The sequence below is a fragment of the Lepidochelys olivacea genome (assembly GCF_965140295.1).
Source record: "Lepidochelys olivacea isolate rLepOli2 genome assembly, chromosome: 7".
Classification (NCBI taxonomy): domain Eukaryota; kingdom Metazoa; phylum Chordata; order Testudines; family Cheloniidae; genus Lepidochelys; species Lepidochelys olivacea.
In genome coordinates, this window is record NC_140417.1 from 73,141,232 (window position 1) to 73,166,177 (window position 24,946).

Sequence of the window (24,946 nt, forward strand, 5' to 3'; positions counted from 1 at the left end):
CTGGCCCATTATTTATAGGTCCAAAGTAGTATGTTTAAAAAGAGGGTTTGCATGTAGACAAAAGTTCATAGCAATTCAAAAGGAGCAGGATGTAATAAATATATGAGAAATATCAGAGCTGTCACCTGCAAATGTTTTCATTATGTACTGCATAAAAGACCCAATCTTGCAATTCTTACCCAAGCTAAACATGGGAGATTGTCTTGGAGGCTTTGCCTGAGTGAGGAGTGAAGAATCAGGCCTGAAATGGGATATTTTTGCTCATTTCTGTTTGGGGCGGAGTGTTAGTATGTGATAAGTCTGGCTGAGGATGATCTATCTGAGGTGATCCTGGCAATTACAGACCAATACGTCTAACTTCAGTACTGGGTAAATTAGTTGAAACAATAGTAAAGAATAAAATTGTCAGACACATAGAAGAACATAAATTGTTGAGCAAAAGTCAACATGGTTTCTGTAAAGGGAGATCATGTCTTACTAATCTATTGGAGTTCTTTGAGGGGGTCAACAAACATATGGACAAGGGGGATCCAGTGGACACAGTGTACTTAGATTTCCAGAAAGCCTTTGACAAGATCCCTCACCAAAGGCTCTTACGTAAATTAAGTTGTCATGGGATAAGAAGGAAGATCCTTTCATGGACTGAGAACTGGTTAAAAGACAGAAAACAAAGGGTAGGAATAAATGGTAAATTTTCAGAATGGAGAGGAGTAACTAGTGGTGTTCCCTAAGGGTCAGTCCTACGACCAATCTTATTCAACTTATTCATAAATGATCTGGAGAAAGGGGTAAATAGTGAGATGGCAAAGTTTGCAGATGATACTAAACTGCTCAATATAGTCAAGACCAAAGCAGACTGTGAAGAACTTTAAAAAGATCTCACAAAACTAAGTGATTGGGCAACACAATGGTAAATGAAATTTAATGTGGATAAATGAAAAGTAATGCACATTGGAAAAAGTAAGCCCAACTATACATACAATATGATGGGTTTCAGAGTAACAGCCGTATTAGTCTGTATTCGCAAAAAGAAAAGGAGTACTTGTGGCACCTTAGAGACTAACCAATTTATTAGAGCATAAGCTTTTGTGAGCTACAGCTCACTTCCTCAGATGCATATCGTGGAAACTGCAGCAGGCTTTATATATACACAGAGAATATGAAACAATACCTCCTCCCACCCCACCGTCCTGCTGGTAATAGCTTATCTAAAGTGATCATCAGGTGGGCCATTTCCAGCACAAATCCAGGTTTTCTCACCCTCCACCCCCCCACACAAATTCACTCTCCTGCTGGTGATAGCCCATCCAAAGTGACAACTCTTTACACAGTGTGCATGACAATCAAGTTGGGCTATTTCCTGCACAAATCCAGGTTTTCTCACATCCCCTCCACCCCCATACACACACAAACTCACTCTCCTGCTGGTAATAGCTCATCCAAACTGACCACTCTTCAAGTTTAAATCCAAGTTAAACCAGAACATCTTGGGGGGGGGGGGTAGGAAAAAACAAGAGGAAACAGGCTACCTTGCATAATGACTTAGCCACTCCCAGTCTCTATTTAAGCCTAAATAATAGTATCCAATTTGCAAATGAATTCCAATTCAGCAGTTTCTCGCTGGAGTCTGGATTTGAAGTTTTTTTGTTTTAAGATAGCGACCTTCATGTCTGTGATTGCGTGACCAGAGAGATTGAAGTGTTCTCCGACTGGTTTATGAATGTTATAATTCTTGACATCTGATTTGTGTCCATTTATTCTTTTACGTAGAGACTGTCCAGTTTGACCAATGTATATGGCAGAGGGGCATTGCTGGCACATGATGGCATATATCACATTGGTGGATGTGCAGGTGAACGAGCCTCTGATAGTACTCTCCTGCTGGTGATAGCCCATCCAAAGTGACAACTCTTTACACAATGTGCATGACAATCAAGTTGGGCTATTTCCTGCACAAATCCAGGTTTTCTCACATCCCCCCCACCCCCATACACACACAAACTCACTCTCCTGCTGGTAATAGCTCATCCAAACTGACCACTCTTCAAGTTTAAATCCAAGTTAAACCAGAACATCTTGGGGGGGGGTAGGAAAAAGCAAGAGGAAACAGGCTACCTTGCATAATGACTTAGCCAATAGGAAATGGCCCACCTGATGATCACTTTAGATAAGCTATTACCAGCAGGACAGTGGGGTGGGAGTAGGTATTGTTTCATATTCTCTGTGTATATATAAAGCCTGCTGCAGTTTCCACGATATGCATCTGAGGAAGTGAGCTGTAGCTCACAAAAGCTTATGCTCTAATAAATTGGTTAGTCTCTAAGGTGCCACAAGTACTCCTTTTCTTTTTACAATATGATGGGAGCTAATTTCGCTACAACTAATCAGGAGAAAGATCTTGGAGTCATTGTGGATAGTTCTCTGAAGACGTCCACGCAGTGTTCAGCGGCAGTCAAAAAAGCAAACGGGATGTTAGGAATCATTAAAAAAGGGATGGGATAGAGACGGAGAATATCTTATTGCCCTTATATAAATCCATGGTATGCCCACATCTTGAACACTGCATACAGATGTGGTCCTCTCATCTCAAAAAAGATATACTGGCATTAGAAAAGGTTCAGAAACGGGCACCTAAAATGATTAGGGGTTTGGAACGGGTCCCATATGAGGAGAGATTAAAGAGGCTAGGACTTTTCAGCTTGGAAAAGAGGAGACTAAGGGATATGATAGAGGTATAGAAAATCATGAGTGGTGTGGAGAAAGTGAATAAGGAAAAGTTATTTACTTGTTCCCATAATATAAGAACTAGGGGCCACCAAATGAAATTAATGGGTAGCAGGTTTAAAACAAATAAAAGCAAGTTCTTCTTCACTCAGCGCACAGTCAACCTGTGGAACTCCTTGCCTGAGGAGGTTGTGAAGGCTAGGACTATAACAGGGTTTAAAAGAGAACTGGATAAATTCATGGAGGTTAAGTCCATTAATGGCTATTAGCCAGGATGGGTAAGGAATGGTGTCCCTAGCCTCTGTTTGTCAGAGGGTGAAGATGGATGGCAGGAGAGAGATCACTAGATCATTACCTGTTAGGTTCACTCCCTCGAAGGCACCTGGCATTGGCCATTGTCGGTAGACAGGATACTGGGCTGGATGGACCTTTGGTCTGACCCAGTATGGCCATTCTTATATTGTATCTATTTACACCAGGCACTTAGTTGTGAGCACCATGAGTAGTATCTGGTCAACGAGGCATATATGCATGCAGCCCACCAGTTATCAATAACATAAACTCACCTGGCCAGTGACTCAAGACTGTAGGAGTGTGCAAAAACTGGGAAACCCCACTCTTTAATAAAATGGGTATTTATTTTGATAACAGAGTCTCAGAAACACTGAGGCAGGCTCCGAGAGCAGGAACATATGGGCACCCTACACTTGGGGATGTAGGGACCCCAGGTGAAGTACAGTAGGACCAGCTCAAGGTGGATAGTCATGTTGCAGAGATTAAGGGAGCTGTGTAGAAAATGTTTTTATATATATATATATATATACACATTTATAGACTAGATACACTTCCAGGTGTTTTCTCTGTCATTTCCTCTCCAGGAATTGTTTGTTAGTTCTTGGAATCGCTTTGGGCCCTGAAAATCTTAAATATGAAAAAACCTTCAAGAAAAAGATATATATATTGAGAGATAAGGTCAACTGTATGAGCAGAAAGAAAAGGAGTACTAGTGGCACCTTAGAGACTAACCAATTTATTTGAGCATAAGCTTTCGTGCGCTACAACTCACTTTATCGGATGCATTCAGTGGAAAATACAGTGATTCCACTGAATGCATCCGATGAAGTGAGCTGTAGCTCACAAAAGCTTATGCTCAAATAAATTGGTTAGTCTCAAAGGTGCCACTAGTACTCCTTTTCTTTTTGGGAATACAGACTAACACGGCTGCTACTCTGAAACCTGTATGAGCAGAGTATATCTGTATATCCTTCTTCCCTTCATACTTCCAAAATATGCAGTGTGGTACACACTCCAGACACTCTGAAACTGGTTCAGGGCGACCTGTTGCCAACAAGCATGCCAACTAGCATAGAAAGGTTTAAGAATATGAAGGCTTAGTAGCCTGAAGAGATGTAAACTTTAAAGAGGTAATTTTGTTGCATGTTTGTTGAAGTGAAACAGATCAGAGTGCTGTACAGATGAAGCACAGAATTTTTAATTAATCAAGCCCTTCCATGTTATTTGATCTTTATAATTGCAAACATATATTGTTACCAAAATAAATACCCCATGTTCCACATTAATATTATCCCACACTCAGGTGTTTTTCTTCAACTTCAAAAATGACATTAAATTGGCCCTGTCTAGTAACCTGTCTTTTTCTGAATTGTTTTATGTGAAAGCACAACAGCTCAATTATAAATTAATTGCATTTGTCCACTAATTAGAACTACCAATGATTAGAATAAATATTATTATGAGAGCAGTATAATTAATTCAAGAAACCAGGCTGAAATTCATGAGTAAAGGTGCTTTTCAAAGGTTACTACTCTTGAAGCATGACTAACAATAAAGCAAGCTTATTCATATGGTAAAGGGTCTCTGAAACAGCACTAGCCAAGCTTCATTCCAGACAAGTCTGCAGTGGAACTAAAAGTGCAACACAGGTGGCATAGGTTAGGAAGAAACATGTCATAAGTCATAACAGCCTGGTGTGCTTTGCATAGGGAGAATGAAAGGGAAAGATACCTTTGCATTGCTTCGCTACCAGGTGTGTTTACATGAACCAGATTCTTCCTGGGCCATGCACAGAAGACATAAGGAATGGAGAGAATACTCCCTCTCCATTATTGTGGGGTGGCAAATGATGCCTCAAAGAGAATGGAGGGAGACAAAAGCATGGCTTTTTGCCCAGATATTCTGGCATTCTGCCTCCTTGTAGCAGAAAATCTCCCAGTACTATCCCTTAGTGAGTGTAGCTCCATGATGTCCTTTGCTATGGGCTATGCCTAATTGGCACCATCTAGCCCTGTTTAGCTCTGTTCTCTACCACCACATACATCATGCATCAAATGACTTTTAGGTAAGGAACATCATTTATGAACCCAGCTGGTACTAAGGCTTCTCTCAAGTATTCATCTGATACCAACATATTAGTTTCAGGTTCACAGAATTAGTGGTATGTTCTCTCTTCAGTAATAAAATGCATTTGCATTATTATAGGTTCTTTGTATGCACTGAGGGGAGAATAAACTCTTTACAGCTGAACTCTAGCACTAATTTTAAAATAGGTGATCTTCTGAATTATTACCACTTTATTAAGGAGATGCTCTACAAGTCTGTTTTAATTAAGATAGCTCCTTCTCCTGATGAAAAAAATAGGTAAGGGGTTTGTCGCTGTGTGTAGTGAGTGCAGCTATGCTTAGGACTATTTTTTTGCTATGTGTAGTATTGCTACATAAGTTGGCCCAAAGTTGTTTCTTTTGTGAATATATTGTCTTGGAAATTACATCTTTTTATAAATGTAACATGAAGGCACAATTTTCAAGGAAAATATGCTTGTCTATCAAGTGAGCTAATAAAATTCAAAGATTGAGATATAGTAAATCCAAATTTAGAGAAACGGTTAGCTGTATAATCCTGGCCTCACCCACTGTTATACAGATCATACTTCAAAAACTACACATTATAATGATAATGAGCATGTAGTTAACCATACAGCATTGTGTTAAATCCAAAGTAACTTCCTTGAACTTAATGGGAATTGTTTGGTGTTTACAGTCAGTAAAAACCAGAGCAAAATTTGACCCAGAATGAGTAAACTTTTAACTGCCTAAGATCTGTTTCTGATTGCACATTCACTTCACCTCTTGTTACGGTACCTGTAAGTCTCTTGTAGAAGGTTGCATACTCCTTGAGTCCATCAGCAAAACATGTTAATGCCCCATCCACTGTTGCTAACAATAGTAAACCTTCATTCCTGTAAGCCTCTTTTATACCAAGGAAGTCACTTGTTGCTGACTATGTCAGTAACAGGTCTCCCTGAACCAACGTTAAAAATGGTTTAATTGCTACTGTGCAAGGGCCAGAACAATTTTTCAGCACCGTTACAAAAAGTGTGGTCTCTTGTCATGATATATATGCTGAAAATGGCTGTGTCCTCAACTGCTCTAGCAGTAACATTGTTTTTAACTCTGGTTCTGCGTGACCTGTTGCTGACAGCCATGGTGAGCAATAGGTGAGTTACCTAGTGTAGAAAGATTTAAGAAGATAGAGGCTTACCAGATTGAAAAGATGTAAACTTCATGAATGCAATTTGTTACATGCTTGTTGGAATGAAACAGATCAGAGTCCAGGTGCAGCACAGAATTTTTAATGACTCAAGCCCTTAAATGTTATTTGATCTTTATCATTGTAAACATATTGTTAACCACAAATGTATTACTACAGTTATATATGCACCTAAGTGATCTGACCATCTCTTTGTTCATACATGTAGAAGTACAGTACATAGTGCATGCAAATCCTTCGCATTTTCCAAGAGATTTATAATTCTTCACAAATTGCCCTCTCTAGTGCTGGGAAATCATCTGCAGTCATTCATTCTACAACATGCACTCTATAATATTACCAAAAATAGTACAAACAAAATGGTACAGCTCAACTGCATTAAAAAAAAGAAAAGTGACGATGCTTTCGGTTCTGCCAAGTAATTTTTAGGAGAAATACAGTAGTCATGTTGTGTGTTTGAAATGCATAATAAAAAATTATTGAAGGCAAAAAAATATAACCTTTATTCTCTCAGGCTTTCAATCCAACACATTCACCTGCACACACATGGAAATGAAATCTGAACAAGTTCAAAAGACACATGACTAAGAGCCAAATCCTGCAATCCTTATTTGGGAGTAAATCCTGACTGATGGTGAGTATTTGCAATTTCCATTGCCTTCCACGAGAGTTGACAGGTTCTCAGCACCTCTCAGGATTTGGCTTTTAATTCTTACTGAGGTAAAACTTCCACTGAAGTTTAAAGAAGTTTTGCCTGATTAAAGGATGAAGGATTTGGCCTTAAGAGAATAGTATTAACAATGTTAACAATAGTATTAACCATTCCATAACAAATTCAAAAGCTTATACTAGAAATTAAATTCAGAGAACAACAAAAATCTCAAGGCAGTTGAGCAATTTTCAACACACATTCTCAGAACTTTAAACAATAGTGGCTGTTGCATGTATGGCCATCAGGAAACACAGCTGTGCTTCTTTCTGTTACAATTAATTACTTCCGTTGTGTATAAAATTGAAAGTATTGGGTACTCTGGTGCGGAAAAGGGATATCCTGATACACTGCTCCTATTTCCTTACTAAAGGCTTTTACTAACCTTTCACCATTAATTCATTTACAGTGTGTTATCCTGTGATGAAAAAGGAAAGGCCAAAATAAATGGCTAACTATCATCTCAAAAAGCGATTTTCTTTTGCATTTTAAGTCTCTCGTATTTATATTTTTATTTGACTGTTTCCCCAGGATGCCCTCTCTGATGGCAGGTGTTCAGTTTTAAGTTCCTGGAACTTAGCATAGTTCACAGTATAGAATAGTATAGTTTCTTTGGAACACTGGCACTTCACTAGGCATATTATACATGCAAGGCAATGGAGAATCACTGTACGTACTCTTTGCCCCTTATGTGTTATATTATTAGACAATATTGACACTACTGAAAATAAACTGAAATGTTTTTTATCAAACTAAGAGATAGAATATCTGTTTAAATTCCAAAATCAGTAATAGTGTGAATTTTCTGCCCTTACACTGAACAGTACTGGTCAGAGTAGCTGAATCGAGCTTAATGGAATCCATGGGTGTTTGTTTGTTTTAACCTGCCAAGACTTTGGTTCAGGCTTGCGTGTGTCTCCTGAAGGAGCTAATAATATCACATTTAAAGTGCAGGAACCTTAATTTGTTATTCTGCAATGTGTATATCAGATGGTATTAGCTGTTGCAAGCCAAACCTGAACTCAGGTGCTGGCAGATAAATGAGGAAACTATTTTAAAATATTTTGTTTAAAAATATTTTCATATAAGCTCATGTATTTTCTGAACTATTTAGGATCATACATAATTGTTTGTATTTGTTTATTAAAGATAATTTCAGTTTCCTTTTAAGGGATTCCTCACATTTTTAATCAGAACAAGTTGGACAGCCTGGTGTAAGGGTCTTCTCTGTTAAGATATATTTTAATGAGTATTAAAATGTAACAAATATAACTACATTTTTAGGAAATACAAGAGGCAAAAATGTTTGTTTTTTAGCTAAATCATTCTGGGGTACTCTCATATGAGTAAATATTATTATTCAGCACTTGCATAGCAACTTTTCCGCTTCAGAGTTCTTTTCTATCATTCACTTGCTAACACTTTTTATTAATGGTGTGCAAAGTAAGTAGTATTATCCCCATTTTACAGATAGGAAAATACACACAATGAGATTAAGTGATTTAAGGCCACACAGTGAGGGCAGAGCCAAGATTATATAACTAAGGGAGACTCTGCCTTCCAGTTCCATGCTCAGACCACTAGGTATCTCTGCTTTTTCAGGGGACTTGAACCTGCACTCCTCACTCATAAAAATTTTCCACTGAATACAATGGAAGTTTCCCCAGAGTATGGCATGCCAGATAGGACCTTGTGCTCACTGATGAAGTTTACACAGTAAAATACTTCCTGAGAATAGAAAAAATGCCTTGTGAAAATAATGACTGAAATAATATCCCTGCCTTTTGTTATTATAAGAAAACTTTTTTTATTCCTAAGGTAATATTTTACATATAGAGCCAAATCTTTAAAAGTATGCCCCTCCTTTTGCTCCTACAATTATATTGCAGCCACAAATGTATAAAAAGTCACTACATCATAAACCACAAATCTCTACCTACCTGACCACGGGTACAAATCAGGTAGTTAAAAGTTTGTGTACTCAGATTTCCACATGTATTAATTCTGAGTGCAAAAATGCATGCTCAAATTTTGCATGCATAAACTGCATCCCCCATAAAGGAGTCCATGCCTCAATTCTGAATATTTCCCTTGTAGTACACATATGCCTACCTTACATATATATGCATGTGCACACTTACTTTAAACAAATTACATCCTTTTAGTTTAAACTAAACTAAATCTTAATCATAAAGAATATTAATTTTCCAATTAACATATGTTCAGACAATAATATTGTTGAAGCCCACTAAATAATCTTTTCCCCTTATACCAACTCTTTGCTCTTCTGAACTGTAATTTTTTCAACTGCCTTGGAAGTAACAGATATTGCATTTTGTGTGCTTTCCCCCCACTCTACCCTTTTTAAAAAAAAGAAACCAACAACTTTCTTGAGTCTTAAAAATCCAGAATAAGCTATTTAATACACTGCCACAACCGCAGTTGTGTGGACTTTTTATAACAGGCAATATTCATTCCACATACATCCTTCGATGAACCATCCCCTTTGTTCAAACTGACCCCTCCTTTCTACCCCCAGCTCCTTAAAAAAGTAGTTATCAGTTTAGCTAAAGTAATTCAATTGTTTTTTTCCCCAATGGCTTCCATAAAAGCATGGCACTTAGTAAAAGAAAAAATGATTCCATACTTTGTTTCCATTAATGAAAAAGAATCTGAATTTTGAAAGTGAGTAGCTTTTTTAAGTACCGGTGATTAAACTGGAAAATGCTTTTCTTGGTGGGGAAAAATAAGGTAGAATTATAAGTCAGATATTTAATTTCAAATTAATAATTATTCTTTTTTCTGCAAATGAATCAATTCCTTCCTGAAAATTAAAATCTGTGGAAATTTGGAAGAATCTTTTCTCTTATGAAGACATTTTTTATTTCTGGTTGTCATTACTACCTAAAAAAGTCTGCAGGCCAATCTGAAAGTCATTACTTGGGCAAAACTACTATGGATATTAAGAGGCGTTCTGTTAGAGGAAGGATTGAGGGCCACATTCCTTTCCTCTAAAAAAAGAAAAGGAGGACTTGTGGCATCTTAGAGACTAACAAACATATTTGAGCATAAGCTTTCGTGAGCTCTAAGGTGCCACAAGTACTCCTTTTCTTTTTGCGGATACAGACTAACACGGCTGCTACTCTGAATTCTTTCCTCTGCAACACAGTATAGAGAAAAGCAAAATATCCCAGAGAAGACCCCAAAAGAGTAATGAGGGTATAGCAATGGTTTTCCTGCATGCTTCCCTGGTCCCTCACAGCATGGAGGCCCCACCACTTCACAGAGGCTCCAGGGCCCTGAGGTTCATGTAATGAAGAGTTGGGAAGCAGCCAATCTTTGTGGCATGCTTTACTTGGGTCCAGACAAATGTCCAATTAGAGCAGTACACCTGGAAAATCCATCAGAGGAAGATTTTGTGGAACATGGGCTGATAACATAGCTCCTGCTGTTACATGTATTATAGCTCCATACACAGAATCCTGTCCTATGCAGGTGTCCTGAGATCCTTGCAGCTCATTGGACACACACTCCTTTTACGGGGCTAAACACATGCCAGAGAAAGATGAGGAGTCCCTCTGTCAACAAAATAGCAAGGCGGTCTTAAGGATTGAGCTGTACATGTGACATTTGTTACTACAAAAAGTTGGGGGAAATAATGTTAGAATTCTTTACAATTTAGTCTGTAATGCAACAAGTTTGTTAGTGTAGCTAATGTTTTCTCTCAGTTCTTCCTCAGAGAAGTGAGGACTTCACCTTTATAGATGTCTAAAGACATGCTTTATAGGCTTAAAGCAGGGAATTTCAGCCTATCTCTAATCTCAGTCTCAGCCATAGCTCTCTGATTTGGCCAGGAGAACAAAGCATTTCATTGTGTATCCAAGGGTGGCTGGCGGCAATTTTTTCACAGCTCCTCTTTTTCTTTCTTAGTTAGTCACCAGTGTCTCTGGTTGAGTTAAAGACTTTATGATTTACAAAGAAAAACCCCAGATTTGAAACTATAGAGCATCTTTAGTGCAGACAAAGCACAATTTCTCTTCCATTAAGAATCAATTAATGCAAACGGGAAAAGGTCAAGATAAAAATAATTAGATAGTGATTCTGATATAAAGGTAAATTGTGTAACTTCTGCTCATTCTGTAGACTCATTTTCCAGTAAATTTTAATTTCAGTTTAACTAGCTCTAATTTTTTTCCACACATAAGTTGTAAACAGTTATGTCTGTAAAATAAAATGAAAGTGTATGGAGCTTCACTTCCTGATGTGGAACTCATTAATGGCATTTAAAGCGGTCTGTCCCTTTACTGTTTTATATATATGTTTTTATCAAGTTTAATGATTAGCTATAGCTATGTCATTTTAAAACTGTGCATTTTGAGGGGAGGGGGGTAATAATGTGCAAAAAAGCCTGTTTTAATAAACCACAATATTATCTGAAGATTTATTTATTATTTGCCAGTCTGTCATGGCAGTAGAGTTAAATCAGATGGGTTAGATCTTTTTTGAATAGTCTAAAAAACCATTTCTGGTTAGAAACAAAAGAATAAAAACCTGCCTAGTTGGGGCCAAACTTTGCCCTCAATTACACCAATGTAAATCAGTTCTGACCTTTGTAACTGAGGACAAAATTTGCCTCTTGCTTATCAGGTTATTTTAAGTAACATCTGCTGACACAATAAGGCCTGTAAATTTACAAGTCTTGCCCAGTTACAACTTCTAGGCACTACATCTTTTGAATATACTCACATTTGTTTGTTTACACACTGCAATTTACTTACCAGCATGTTCAGTATTGCTATGCAGCAATGGAAGGCTGAACCAATCAATTTTTTTTAAATCTTAAGGCTCTGACATAGAAAATATAAATTTACTTATGTCTCCTAACTAGCATTTCTTGGCTGAAAGCTGTCAACTGCTGAAAAACCATATTAATAAATATATCCAAAACATAAAGCTCTAAATGTATTTGCACATCCCTTTTATTGCTAGAATATTGGCACAGATAATCCATGCAAGATATGTTCACTCACACCTCAAAATCCACACTACAATCTGTTTCTGAACTAATAACTAGAGACTTTAAAAAAATCTAAAACCAAGGGCACTTGTGGTGTAAAGTCAACATTTCAGTATATTATAAAAGCTAGACTCCTAGCATGATCGCTGCAGGCATTAAATCACTCAGTTGCAAATGTAACCATTTATAAATACTAAACAAATTAATGTCTACTACTAGGAGACAAGTATTGCAAATAAACATTGTACTGTCCAGCATTAGACACTAATAAGTGTGTTTAGTGCTGTAGACATTCACATTATTAAATATAAAAAGAAATAACCTTAAATAAAACATTTCACCCATGTTACTGACCACTGAAGGACCAAACTTAAATGATTTTTCTTATTTTGGTTGAATTTCTTTCTGTCTGTGTGAATCTGATGAACCAAAAAACTAACCATTATTTTAAGAAGTTGAGAGAATTTTTCAACAGTTACAGTGAAGTTTTCTTTTGAAGTGTTCAATTTACTTTCTATGCTACAATTAAATAGAAAAAGAAAAAACAATATAACCAGTTTTAAGCTTATTTTTTGAACTTTCAGCTGCATAGAGATTAAAGACTATTTTTAATTAGATTTAAGATGGGTTCTTTTGCAAATCTTTTGATAAAAAACCATAATTCTTGTAGAATTTTATCATTTGGCCATTCAGAGGTACAGTATTTTTGTCTTCTAGGCAAAATTTCTCATGTGAATTAGAATGAAAAATTACTTTAGGAAGTCTTATGACTTAATCCCAGGTAATTGTTACAAGACATAAACAATAATACACATTATTCAACCTGAAAATTATGTTTTTCTGCAGCAGTTACAGTAGTGATATATAATGTAAGGGTCCTATTCAAAGTTATGCATATGTATCTTATTTGTCCTAGGAGTGTTGATTACTCAAGTTGATTACATAGTATTTTACATAAAAGAGATTCAAAATAGTACACTACCATGCACCTGCTTCTGGCTGAGGTTTGTGCAAAAAAGGTGTCTAAATATAGATTTCAAGTGTGGGTAACTGGATTCCTTATTTTTGGATCATATTAGAAAGCAATGTAGGTCAAAATAGGAAATGTATTGTTTGCTACTGCTTAGGCTGGTCTCTAACTAAAATAGGTTGACCTAGCTATATCACTCAGGGCTGTGAAAAATTTTACGCCCTGTGTGACATTAGGTCAACCTAGCCTTTACTGTAGCTGCAGCGAGATAAACGGAAGGTTCTTCTGTTGACCCTCTCAAAAGGGTGGATTTACTACAGTGATGGAAACCCCCCTTCCATTGCTAAAGTAAATGTCTACACTACAGCATTACAGCAGTGTAGCTGCAGCTGCGCTGCTGTAGTGTTTGTAGCGTAGACATCGTCCTAGCCGCTAATCCCTGCCAGTAGGCAATACACAAAAACCACCCGACAGAGCTGCTGCAATGTTGTCTATCCATAGTGTACCGTAGATCCTGCTACTAATTCTACTGCTAAGTAATAAAGAGTGATAAACACTATCATTTGTAAAATGGCACTAAAGTCTTGAAAGGGCTTGCAATTTTTGAAAAGCAACACTGGTAGACACAAGAACACTGCATCAGTGTCTTGGGAACAGAAATCGAATATGAACAGAAAATGAGGTGTGTTTTTTCAATTAATTGTATCTTATCCTGTTGGAGAATGCAATGAGCCAGATCCTTGGCAGGAGTAGTCAGTGGTGTTATGCTGATTTACACCAGCTGAAGATCAAGCCAATAAATGGAAAAAGAATTGCCTACTATAGAAAAAAAATATTTGCACCTAATATGCTGGCAAAACTGTTTAAGAATATACTTCATCTATGTAAAAATCTGACCCTTGTGAAAATGCTAAGATCTGTGAAAACAAGATTCTCTGTGGCATAAATACAGGTCATACAACTTGGGGCTGCCAGAGGACAGTTTTAACTTAGGCACTATTTTTTTTTCAGGATATATGAGGGTAGTTAGCATACTAGAAACTTGCATACTAGAGATAAAAGTTCCTTTTATTTTGACCCTCCTACCACCAACTGGATATGCTCTTCATCCTCTAAGAAAATATGGCATGTTTCGTAAAATGGGCATAGAATTTTAGGAGGGAAAAGACAGCCACCAAATGATCCACTTTTATATTTAGACTGTGCAAAAATTCAAGACACACTGGGGTGCTGGTGGCATTAAAATAGGGCCCATACATTACATCCTTGGGTAGCTGGAGTCTGAGAAATATTGACTTAACATTGTCAATACGGTATGCTGTCAATCACTATAGAATCAGAATGCTCGCTCAAAAATAAATAGCTGAAAACTTGAAGAGTGATGGAAATTTCTGTCCTTAAGTATGATTATCTTTCACTGCTGAACAGCAATAAACTACGGTCTCACATACAAAACTATCGCTGATATTTAAATTTTAAAATCCAAAGCTAATGTCAGTCCTATAAATCGTTGCTGCCTTTCACAAGAATATATAAGCTTTTAAAAATACTTGCAAGAACGTGTCAGATGATTTTAAAATATTAGAACAGGTGATATATTAACCCTATCTTATGTGTAAGAGCCTATGTATCTTCTTACAGCAGCAACCACAACCACACTTGGGATGTGTTGCGTTGACAGAAAATAATCACAGTAATAAGAGCATGTGTCTGTGATTTCGTGCTGCTCTATGAAGTGTTTTATCAGTTTTCACTAACATTAATAGGAAGAAAAAAGGGTGCCCCTTTTCCAAGGATTTGGGATTGAGTCGAGAACCTTCCCAGGCTATTTTCCACTCCTACCCTTCCTAGCTGTGCTAAATGGAGGCTGGGTCTGCAGTGTTAAAAAAGTAGTAACTAGATGTTTTCCATTCACAGGACAAATGGAAAGATGAATCAGCTTTGACTAGAAACACAACCTGGATCCTTTCCAACCACCCCTTGCCCATTCCATATAAGAGAAAATTAGAGAAAGCCAGTTCCCTTTTTCCACTCTGATTAGAAAATGAAATAATCCACTGTGCGTGCACAAGGCCACATGCACTGATCAAGGTTTAACTGAAAATTTTGTCTCAATGCTGTTGGGCGTGGGTGGAAGGACTTAGCATCATCGAATTTTTATTCTGATTCCCAAACTTTCAGTCACTCACTGTCTCCTTCTTAGCATGGTAGTTCTATTACGATTCAAGACAAACTTCTTGTTTGGGAAAGCCTATGGCAGCAGTTCTCAACCAGGGTGTGAGGCCCCTTGGGGGGCCACGAGCAGGTTTCGGGGGTCTGCCAAGCAGGGATGGCAATAGACTTACTGGGGCCCAGGGCAGAAAGCCGAAGCCTCGCTGCTCCAAGCCCCGCCACTCTGGGCTGAAGCTGAAGCTCGAGCAACTTAGCTTCATGGAGCCCCCTGTGGCGTGTGGCCTCAGGCAACTGCCCTGCTTGCTACTCCCTAATGCCGGCCCTGGCTTTTATATGCAGAAAAACTGTTGTTGTGGCCCAGATGGGCCGTGGAGCTTTTATAGCATATTGGGGTCAGGGAGGCCTCAGAAAGGAAAAGGTTGAGAACCCCTGACCTATGGGATGTCTCTCGTTCATTCAAAAGTCAAAAAAATTGATGCTTGGAGGTAGCACCATGACATAAATAATGGAATAAAACTTCCTTTTTGGTGAGGAAATTCTGATCTACATATCTTAATTTGAAAGCTAAGATTCTATAAATTCTTTTACAATTAATATTCTGGCACTTAATATTTTCTTGTAACAAATTTCAAGAATGATTTTTCAATTGTTTTTAAACACTAGTGTATGGTCTCAGCTCTAAGGCTGGTCTGGGTATTTCTATTACTTATTTTTACATAAAACATTTTTTAAAATTAATTTTAATCCCTTTAATTTTTGTTCTAATATTGTTTTGCAGTAATATTTGACTCGGATTGACCAATTTGCCGTTGAGTGTTCATTCAGCTTTCTGTACGGACCATGCAAAAAGGTGTTCTGCAAATATAAAAGTGATTAAAATTATACTTCAGAAGGGTTCAGTAGCTTCCTAGCCTTCCTCCCCTTCCCTCAATGAGAAATGTCAGTTGGGGTTATCCTTTTTGCAATTTCTCAGTTAGTTGCCAATTTTCTCCCAGTGCCATTGACTTCCAGGTCTTCTTTTAGACATTGATGGCATGAGCATGTTTCTTGCACAGTGGCTTATCCTTCTTGGAGTAAAATGGCTGACCTTCCAAATTCACATGGCACACCTAAAATTAAAGATTAAACACAATCAGGAATCACAAAGAGAAATGTAGCTATTCGTAACCGCCTTGTTGCTCCTTCGTCTTTGAGGACTAGATTCTGATACGCTGACTCACAATGTGTAGCACCTCCCATACTCCATGAGAGTCCAATAAATTTCACTAGGACCACTTAAGGACTTTGGCAGCGATCAATGTTAGGTGATGTGGGCTTGTCTACTTTGGCAATTAACAGCGCTGCAACTTTCTCACTCAGGAGGGTGAAAAAACACCCCCCGAGCGCAGCAAGTTGCGGCGCTGTAAAGCTGGGAGCTACGCTCCTCGCTGAGGTGGTTATTTTAGAGCACTGGGAGAGAGCGCCAACACTGTGCCGCGACCACACAAGCCACAAGCCACGGCAGCGCTTTAGCATTGCCAGTGTAGACTGGAAGTGCTAACCAGTGATGAGCTGCCAAAATCTTAACAACGGGTTCCCTCCTCACCCCACGAAGGGGTTGTTGCCCACCCCCACCCCCCAGGACTCCTGCCCCATCCACCCCTCTCCCCCGTCCCCTGACTACCCCCAGAACTGGGCAGGAGGGTCTCGTGGGCTACTGTAGTGGATGCCCACCCCTAAGAGCCAGAGGCACCTGCCAGGGGGTGAGGTGGGGAGTCCCAGAGGTGCTTACCTGGGGCAGCTCCCAGGAAGCATCCGGCAGGTCTCTCAGGCTCCAAGGGGCGGGGGATCATAGCTGGGGGGGAGCAGCGGGAGCAGCCGCTCCCCCACTGATCACATCAAAAGTGGCGCCTTAGGTGCCGACTCCCTGGGTGCTCCAGGGCTGGAGCACCCACCGGCAGCTCCCTGCCCCAGCTCCCCGCCGCCTTCTCCGCCCCGCTCTGCTTCTCCACCCCCCGCCGCCCGGCTTCCCATGAATCAGCTGTTCAGCGGGAAGCCTGGGAGGGCTGAGAAGCAGGAGGTGGCTTCCCGCTCAGGCCGAGGGTGGTGGAGGTGAGCTGGGGCGGGGAGCAGTTCCACTGCCCCCCCCCAGGTTACCTGCTGCGGCGCGGGTGGCCCTCCTCGCACCGCCCAACTCCAGCTTATCTCCGCCTCCCTGGGCCTGAGCAGGAAGCCGCAGCCTCCTTCTCAGCCTGCCCCAGCTTCCCACGCGAACAGCTGATTCGCGGGAAGCCTGGGAGGGCGGAGAAGCAGAGCGGGGCGGCACGTTCAGGGTAGGAGGCGGAGCGGAGGTGAGCTGGGGCCGGGGGTGGGGCAGGGATTTGCCGGTGGGTGCTTGCACCCACCAAATTTTCCCCTTGGGTGCTCCAGCCCCGGAGCACCCATGGAGTTGGCGCCTAAGGTGCCACTTTTGGCTGGTTAAATTTAGAAGCCCTTTTAGAACCGGTTGTCCCTCGTGGAACAACCGGTTCTAAAAGGGCTTCTAAATTTAACAACCAGTTCTAGCGAACCGGCTCCAGCTCACCACTGGTGCTAACTACAGTAATGTGTACTGCAGCTAGATGGAAAGCAATGCACATTAATAACATTGGGATGAGCACGTTAGAAATGCAAAGATAGACTGACATGGATTTTTCTGTTTGGCTTTATATGCCAGTAAAACAATTAGGATAAACTGGGATGGGACAACTGTGAAAATTACATTAACAGAACAACAGATAGTATCACCTCTACAAACACTTGGGTCCTGCCAACTAAAATAAATGGGTGAGAGGCTACCTAAAAATGCAAATGCACCAGAATAGGAAATATTCAGAGAAAGTGTCTTTTATAAGCAATTAAATACGTTTTTATGACAAAACTGATGTTGAATCAAGAGAAAATAGCTACTGGATTGCGCAAGCAATAGTCTGTGTACTAACACAAATGCATGTATCAACTTCAGACATTCCCAATTTCAGGAAAGGAGCATAGTATATTAATGAAGAAAATGTCTCATGGAAAGAACAGCAGCCAGTAGGTTAATTTAACATTTGACATGAACAATCCATTCTATACTTCCTAAAGTTCATGAGAGAGGTGTACGGCCCCAAATGAATCAGTGAGGCTGTCAACTGTTCTTTCTGACCATGTCAGTGTACTATTTGTAGCTGATGAGGGACTTGGAATATTATTGATAGTTCTAGGGGAAATGGGTTAGTGGATGAGTGCAGGTGAGACAGTCAGGGGTGATAAGTGCTGATTATTATATAGATTTTACCTACGTATACACATGCACAGGAGCAGACAGAATGCTAACATCTTTACTAATTACTTTTTGTTTTTTCTGAACTGACTCCTTTCTGTGTGGAAATGCAAATTGCACAACTGTATAAACAGAACATTTGGTCACTATATTTCACACTATTCAATTTGGTGATAATATCATTGCCTGAGGTCTATTTTAAATCCTGATTTACCACTTTGTGCAAATTTAGTTAAAGAGAACACCAAGCACTGCTCTCCCACACAGTTTCTGTAGACTCTTCCAAAAAGCACAAGTGTTTTCTTAGCGTTTCTGAGCATTAGCAGTATAGATCAAATTTAGCTATTCTGATGAAAACGGGGGTGGGTGTGGGGAGAGGAGGGAAAGGAAAACAACCCCCATCTGCAATTAAAACCAATCAACCGCTTCCCACCACCACCACTAAACTGAATTCTTACAGTATTATGTCACAAGTTCTAATAAGATTACATTAAAATCTACATTATTATTCTATAGATACCTACAGCACAAATAAAGCAGGTATCATGCCAAGTGTGTCCAAGGGCTTCAATGAATTTATCTCCTGCTTCAACAGGAAAATCACAGCCATGGCATTTTGTGCTGAACAAAGCAATGTAATCTAAAATAAAACAAAAGCAAACTTAGAATGAACACTGAACACAAGCATATTACACCCAAAAGAAACAGAGATGTGCCTAGTAGTGATTCTTGGGATTATTTTTATGTAGAATTCTTTTCTACATCCCACTCAAATTCTCCAAGGGTGAAATTTTTGAGCAGCTCCTCCCGCCCCCTTCCTTTACTTCTTTAAACACAGAAATTCACTGCAAAAACCCACTTAATGCAGTATTATGGCTGTGAACATAAACACACACAATTCAGGAAATTCAAAGTTATGTTTCCCACAGGATTTGGAAATTAGCCATCAATAGACTGATTTATAATCACACACACTACAGAAAAATCATAAGCACAAAATGAATTTATACAACATACTATACGAGGACCAGGGCGATGACATGATGAGCACTGTGTAAGCACCACTTCGATTTCCCTGCCTGCTGTATATTTATATTCTCAGTTTAATGTTGGACTACCATAATTTTTGCATTAAATAGAAAATATAACAACACTGTATCCATTGGTTAATATATCCTAACTTTGAATATTGATGTCAATCTGGAGTTATTGTATCTCAGAAAAGATACAGCAGAAATAAAAAGGTACAAGAGAGTCAAAAATTATTCAGGTTATTGGGGTTGTGGTGGAAAGCTCCGATTTTAAGAGAGTACGTTTTAGGGCCCCCAATCTAAGCCATTTTAGATTTATCCCCCCCTTAAATCCAGGACCTAGGAGGTACTCTTTGACTCTTCAGGTTTCTATTTCTCACTACCAGAGAGAGATGAGGCCAGGAATGCAAGAGGGAGCAGAGACAGGGCACAAGGAGGGAAGGACCACTTCACAATTTAGTCTAGCCTTGATCCTACCTCATAGCTCATTCACCTTGCTAGCTCCATTTATTTATCCATATGCTCTCCTTTACCGTAGTATCCAACAGTCTGGGACCATCCCTTCTCAGCTGTCAAGAAACAGCTGCGCTTGGAAGCTGATTACCAGTTGCAGAATTCAGGCAGTATGAGCAGCCAGAGGATAGAAGAGTTTCACTTTCCCCTTGTTGCTTATCGCAGGAGAGCTTTGCCTTTACTAGTATTGGCCAGTCATGGGCAGAGGAGTATCACCAAGTTTGGGGGCATGCTTCCCCTTTTAGGTCACATTCAGGTCATGACACAAGTGATTTAGGCAGTAGCCATCCTGGACTGGCATTATGGAGCTCCTAATGGAAGTCCCTCCCAAAGCCGGGAACATATAGCTACCTGGCAAGGGGGAACCACTAGGGGGACGAAATAAAAAAACACCCTAATTTGAAAAAAGATAAACCACAGAGACAATAATAGATAAGTGAGAGAAAGGAGGCAGAAATGTGCTGGGAGAAGCTATGCAGTGGGAAGGGCACACCCATCTGCCTGTCCATCACAACTTGTAGGGTGGCCACTTGCCCATTCCTGGAATACCGGGCATTCCGGCACTTCTGGGAATAGTGTGGGCCCTCCCCCGCAAGTGTCGTGTATGCAAGGATAGGTGCCAATTCCATGGGTATGCTGGGGCTCAAATACCCACGGAAAAAAAAATAGGGGGTGTTCTGCAGTGGTTCCGGCCCCAGGGCTGGTGAGCAATCAGCTGTTCAACAGGCCCTCAGGGCTGGTCACAGGTCAGCAAGCAGCTGGCAGGAGGTGCTTGGGGAAGGTGGGGCGGAGAGAAGGGAGCAGCGGGGGGACCTTTGGGGGAAGGGATAGAGCGGGGGCAGGAAGAGGCAGAGCAAGGGTGGGGGCCTTGGGAAAAGAAGCCAAGCAGGAGCAGGGCCTCAGAGTGGAGCACGTACCGCGTAAAATCAAAAGTCAGCACCTGTGTGCGCACAAGGTCATGCCACAAAGAGGGAGTACACCGCCCTGCCCCAGTGCACATGAGGTCACATTGACAGAAGTGGAGTGGCACGCTCTCCATTACAGTGTTCCTCATCTGATAATGGACAAAACCATGTCCAGTTTTGTCTCAGTACCAGATGCGGGACAAACACTACAAAAGCAGGACTGTCTGCTTTAAAACCCACAAACAGCCTGCCTAATCACAAGGAGGCAAGGAAAGCTGTGGGAAAACACAGACTAGGGAACACTCGTATAGCTTGACGCTAAAGACAAGCTACCAGACTAGATCGGCTATCAGCCTGATTTTGCTTGGCAATTGCCCTGTTTCTGTAAAAAAAGAACAGGAGTACTTGTTTCTGTGGTTCTGCCAGATAACATGAAGGACACTAGTATTGAGCAGTACTATCCAGCAAGATATGGTGGCTCTATTGTGTGTTATACCTTTCTCACAGTAGGGCTCCCCATCCTCCATGTGGAAGAGGCTATTCCCAAACGGTTTCTTACAGGCAGCACAGACAAAGCAAGTTGTGTGCCAAGTCTGCCTTAAAGCATGCATCACTTCCTGAAAAACAAAAACAGAAAAATACCACATACACTAAACCCACATACAGGAAAACAAATACAAAGCTGGGATACCCTGGGCTACTCATTTTAAAATCAGCCAATTCTTTTGCTCAAGATAAAACTCAACAACTCAAGGGATTTTTAAAATGAGGAAATACAAAACTCAGTAGCAAATGTTTACTCCTGTGGGAAAGCTCTGCCTCCATTCAGAGCATTGGAAACCTCCTAATATGATTTATTGTCAAAACAAAACCACCGAACATCTAGCAAACAATAGCTCAATTCAGCCAGTTGACTGCATCAACACAACCCATGGCTCCCTCCTCACTGGGAGACCCTGCACAAAAGAAAGTTTTATCTCTCTCCTGTTTTGTGTGTACACACAAGTGTGGGCACATGACAGAGAGACACGGGATTTAGCTTGATTAACTTCAGTGGAGCTACACTGATTTACACCAGCTGAGGATCTGGGCCAAAGTAGTTACCCAACAGACTGCGTGATTTGTGACCTATTTAATGCAGTTGTTCTCAACCAGGGGTACGTTTACCTCTGGGGGTATGCAGAGGTCTTCCAGGGGGTATGTCAGCTCATCTAGATATTTGCCTGGTTTTGCAACAAACTACATAAAAAGCACTAGCAAAGTCAGTACAAACTAAAATTTCATAAAGACAATGTTTATACATAGACTATACACTGAAACGTAAGGACAATATTTATATTCTAATTGATATATTTCAAAATTATATGTTAAAAATGAGAAAGTAAGCAATTTTTCAGTCATAGTGTCCTGGAACACTTCTATATTTTTATGTCTGATTTTGTAAGCAAGTAGGTTTAAAGTGAGGTGAAATTTGGGGGTACCCAAAACAAATCAGACTCCCGAAAGGGGTACAATAGACTGGATAGGTTGAGAGTCACTGATTTGATGTATTTTATTTCCTGTTTTATGGGGTATATGATTCTAAGCGAGTTTCTTACAGTTTACTTGTTTTTTAATCTCTACTGTCTGAGGCACAAGGGAATGAAAGTAGTTGCCAGGGTTTCAGTCCATTGCACCAACTTGCTAGACAACACAGCCTCATTTATATTTGCCATACATCTCATTACAGAATCACCAGTGAGATTTAATAACTTCTGTTACTGTTTGCAAAACAATTATAGCTGACAAATAGGCTTGGATCCATTTATAAACCTCTCAGTACTAAGAAGTAAAAGACAGATTGAGAAATCTTACAAATGTAAACAGAGGCAGCTGGCAGCTTTGCTATGTTACTGATAGAAATCCACAGAGGAGAGCTGACTTGTTCTTCCATTAATTAGATAAGTAAGTATTTCAGTGGCTTTGTTTTAACATTCCCCCGAAAGCGCCACTATGCAGGGCTTGTTTAGAGCCAGGACTTCACCTCAAGTGTTTGATGATGCGCTTCCTAGCAGGGAGCAAAGCACTGACTTCCCCAACACTGAGACTGATGTCAGGAGTGGATGCAGAGTAGTGATAACTAATATTGTACTCTTCATTTGCCAGTCTGGAAGAATTGTGAGAGATGCTTGGTCACATCTTTGGCATAGAATCATAGAAGATTAGGGTTGGAAGAGACCTCAGGAGGTCATCTAGTTCAACCAACCCCAACTAAATCATCCCAGCCACGGTTTGTCAAGCTGGGCCTTAAAATCCTCTGAGGATGGAGATTCCACCACCGCCCTATGTAACCCATTCCAGTGCTTCACCACACTCCTAGTGAAATAGTTTTTCCTAATATCTAACCTAGGCATCCCTGCATGTCTCATCTTCCTTCTCAACTGTGTACACAAATCCATTGCTAAGATTATCATCATCATCTGCTGCTCCAACCACCTCATCAGCTTGTTCAGGTATTTATAGTGTCAGTCACCACAGTATCTAGGCATGAAGCCTAGTAGGAGTGTATAAGACAAACAAAAGTGGGCTCTTCTCTCGCCTTTCTGGGGTTCAGATGCCTGTATCTTATTTTAAAAATCTAATCATCATGATTTCTCTAGAGCAAGAGTCTTGCTATTCGCACATGGATGCACTGATAGCTGTGTGGACCTGATCAAAGTCCACTGACTCTGAAGTCGGTGGAGTTTCTGGATTAAGCCTTATCTGAAGAAGACTGTATAGCATCAGCCCACATTTTGCCTAACTTTAGCAACAGGTGCACAAGAGCAATACATTTTCATTTTAGGAGGTCACCAAAGCAAGAGCAGGAAAGAGAGAAAAATAAACCAAAAAACAATTAAAAAAAATTATTCATATTACAAACTTCCTCCATATAGACTGATAAGTACAATACAGTCATGTCCAAATCTCCAGCCAGTATAGAAACATAGTTCTAAGTAAGCCTATATGTGTCTTATTCTGGGATAATTAATAGGCTAGGAAATTACTGTTGAAGAAAGCAGAAGAATTTAATACTTAATTAGTTGCCTATAATCAAAAGTATTCCATTTCCGATTTCAATGGAGTGAGGACTTAGATGTGAGGCCATGCTGTTCTGACTTACCCCCATGATCTTGGTGTTGCATCTGGCACAGGTTGGTGCAAAGAACTGCTCATAACAGCGCTCACAGTACACACTGTTCTGCTCCTCCACAAAGCACACATCCGCTAAAGATGTCTTGCAGTAAGCACAATTGAACTCCTCTGGGTGCCAGGAACGACCCATGGCCACCAGGAAAGGACCCCTGTGGAACATCATTATTATATTTATATTGCAGAAGTATCTAATGGCACTGATGAACAATACTAATGAGGATGTATTTTAAAATAAGACACTATAACCTGCTGACAAGAGGTCTCTTTTCAAGGTTTTTTAAAGGAAAATTTCAGGGATTAGTTATAATCATTTTTATAGGCTAATATATTAACTGAATTTTCAAAACATCTGTTGGAAATACTGCTATGGTTTCCAAATCTCCATAACTGTAAATAGTGTTTGTGAGAACTCCCATGTTGCTAATATTTCCCATCAGCAGCTGTAAACTGCTTGTGTAGAGTAGGGCACTGAAAATGCATTCTTTAAAAAACAAACAAAAAAACCCACAAATCATCAAAAGTTCAGACGTGTTAAATATAAAACAAGGGGTGGAGGAATCAAATGGGAAGTTTCCTCATTCTAATGAGTATGACACAGAGTAGAGAATTACCATTTGAAAACATGACAAAGCAGGAGACTTTCCAGAGTTGGTGAAAGGTGTAATACACATATACTTTACAATAGCTTTGAAAGTCTCATGTTTTCTTGTGCATTTGAATGAAAGTTGCATTCACTATGTTACATCAGATTGTCAAAATGGCAACTTACTGTTTGATTATCCTTTAGTTATACTATAGCCACATTAAAACATGTTGGTGATTTACTGTTAGTTGTCAGAGAGTGTGGGGGAGTCAGGGCCCTGCACCCTTACTTCCTGCGA

General features: G+C 39.9%; 1 protein-coding gene and 1 long non-coding RNA gene across 2 annotated transcripts in view; one reads left to right on the plus strand and one right to left on the minus strand.

The window, feature by feature from the left end:
- The window catches only part of LOC311524465, a 30,860-nt gene that overhangs the window by 2,925 nt on the left and 2,989 nt on the right, over positions 1 to 24,946 (plus strand). The gene's annotated exons all lie outside the window — the stretch shown is intronic.
- The window catches only part of LDB3 (LIM domain binding 3), a 184,815-nt gene continuing 175,803 nt past the window's right edge, over positions 15,935 to 24,946 (minus strand). The window contains exons 12-15 of the mRNA XM_084635588.1: positions 24,034 to 24,214; positions 21,388 to 21,508; positions 18,967 to 19,082; positions 15,935 to 16,268 (exon numbers count right to left, since the gene is read on the minus strand). Of these exons, the coding sequence (XP_084491714.1) occupies positions 16,179 to 16,268; positions 18,967 to 19,082; positions 21,388 to 21,508; positions 24,034 to 24,214 (508 nt within the window). The 3' untranslated portion in view covers positions 15,935 to 16,178. The remainder of the gene's footprint in view (positions 16,269 to 18,966; positions 19,083 to 21,387; positions 21,509 to 24,033; positions 24,215 to 24,946) is intronic.